Genomic DNA, 1,991 nt, shown 5'->3' with positions numbered 1-1,991 from the left:
TTTTTGTGCTGATAATTATGAGTGGTCTGTTGACTGAAAGTTGTATTTGTTCAAATAATTGTTATGGGCAGGTTACAATATAAAAATGTTTGTCATAATCATGTCTTGTGAATATTTGACAGGAGTTTACTTTTAAACCGTAAGTGTATTTGATTTAGTAATGCTAGTTATGATAGTTTATAGTTATGATGTAAATACAATAAAAATTAAACCAAGATTTAGATTAGAATATATATCATTTTGATCCGTATGGTAATGTCTGACTGGACCTCGTGTCACTTTATGTTCAAYAAAYTGGGCCCCGAGGTCAAAAAGGTTAAGAATCCCTGATCTATCTAAACACCTTGATCTCTTTAAGAACCTTCGTGGGACCAGAGCTCGAGTGCAGAATGAGGTCCAGGGTGGAGCTTTGTGTCAGTGGGCGGGGCTTTGTAAYAGGGCTACCACAGGAGATGGAAGGATTTCTCAATCATGAATGAGTCAAAGCATGTTTCTGATGAGGGAACAACATTATAACATGATATAAAGCTCAAATCAAAAAGTTCRTTTTGCATAATAACTCYCCTTTAAAACAAAGGATTTCTTATGTTCGTATTAACACCGGCCTGTTTTTGTTTTGTTTGTTTATCTAAAACCAGTGCTCTGTCGTTGGAAGATATTTCACTGCTCACCCGGGGAGCTTTCCATATGTTGTTTATCATGTTTTTGTTTCTTTAGGGGGATGTTGTAAATCTGGAAAGAGCTGACGGGAAGACGGATGTGATCGTGACAGAAGGCGTCAACACCGTGACGTACACCTTGGATGAAGGCCTCATCGAGTTCGGCACCGCCATCGATGATGGAGATTACGACAGGTGAGCTTAGACTTCACATTCAGGGAGGAAACAAAAACAACAACGCTGAAGAAGAGCGACAAGTGTGATGCCGTGTAAACATCCGTTCATCTCTCTGTGTGTGTGCGTGCGTGTGTGTGCGTGCGTGTGTGTTTTCAGAGCCGTGGCCTTTCTCGAGACTCTGGAAATGTCTCCCGAGACGGAGGCCATGTGGAAGACGCTCAGCAAGCTGGCTCTAGAGGCTCAGCAGCTGCACATCGCAGAAAGGTCAGCAGGACGAGCAGACACACAAAACAACACACAAACAGGGGAAACGTTTGGAACCAGGGGTGCTGAGGGTGATGCAGAACCCCCGCCTGATGGATGGCAGAAGGCATGTCTGTCCAAATATACATTTATAATTTGCTTTTTTATGCTTGTTGTTTGTTTAATACCACAATATGTGACCAAAACAAAGAGAGTGAGCAGGTAAAAATCTGAAAAAAAAAAACAACCCCTAAATCAGGGGTCTCCAACCTGTGGCTCTGGGGCCACTTGTGGCTCTTTGGTTCCTCTTCAGCGGCTCTTTGAAGCTTTGACTAAAACWAACAKGAGATTCAGTATGTTTGGTTTTATACTCGAGGCTAGCTTTAGCAGGTTTCCTGTCAGTTTGCTTACATATATGAGTAAAGAGTGACCCATGTTGATTAGACCAGTGGTTCCCAAACTTTTTATCTTCTGACCCACAAAATATCCATGGCAAAAACTTGTGACCCCAAATATTACTGGTCTGAGTACGCGAACTTCATTAACAACCCTAAAAACACAGGCTTTTTGACAATCTAAAAAGCTTGTACACAAATATACTTATTTATACTTGTTTTGTGTTTTTTGTAATAAATATAGGGACAATATTACATCAGCAACTATTTTACTACCCTTTAAATTGATTTCTGGAGATTATCCAAGGTGCTTCATGACCCATATTGGGTCCCAAGCCCAACTTTGGGAACCAAAGATCATGCTAGTAGCATGTTAGCCACAATAATCCAACTTTCAGATTTAAAATAGGATCTTTTTCTGAAATCCAGGATTAACTTTGAAGACCTTTAAGACTAGCTAATAATAATAATTGTAGTTTTTTTTATTAAATTTAGTATAAACTATATGGTATGTTTC

At 39.7% G+C, this 1,991-nt stretch overlaps 1 protein-coding gene across 1 annotated transcript in view; it reads left to right on the top strand.

The window, feature by feature from the left end:
• Positions 1–1,991, top strand: part of ift172 (intraflagellar transport 172) — a gene marked incomplete in the record, with an annotated part of 65,169 nt that overhangs the window by 19,328 nt on the left and 43,850 nt on the right. Inside the window, 2 exon segments of the mRNA XM_014025942.1 lie at positions 718–854; positions 993–1,100. Coding sequence (XP_013881396.1) covers positions 718–854; positions 993–1,100 — 245 coding nt within the window.

The sequence above is a fragment of the Austrofundulus limnaeus genome, unplaced genomic scaffold, assembly GCF_001266775.1.
Source record: "Austrofundulus limnaeus strain Quisiro unplaced genomic scaffold, Austrofundulus_limnaeus-1.0 Scaffold511, whole genome shotgun sequence".
In the NCBI taxonomy this organism is placed as follows: domain Eukaryota; kingdom Metazoa; phylum Chordata; class Actinopteri; order Cyprinodontiformes; family Rivulidae; genus Austrofundulus; species Austrofundulus limnaeus.
Note: the sequence above shows the minus strand (reverse complement) of the source record. Positions and strands in the feature narration are given on the sequence as shown.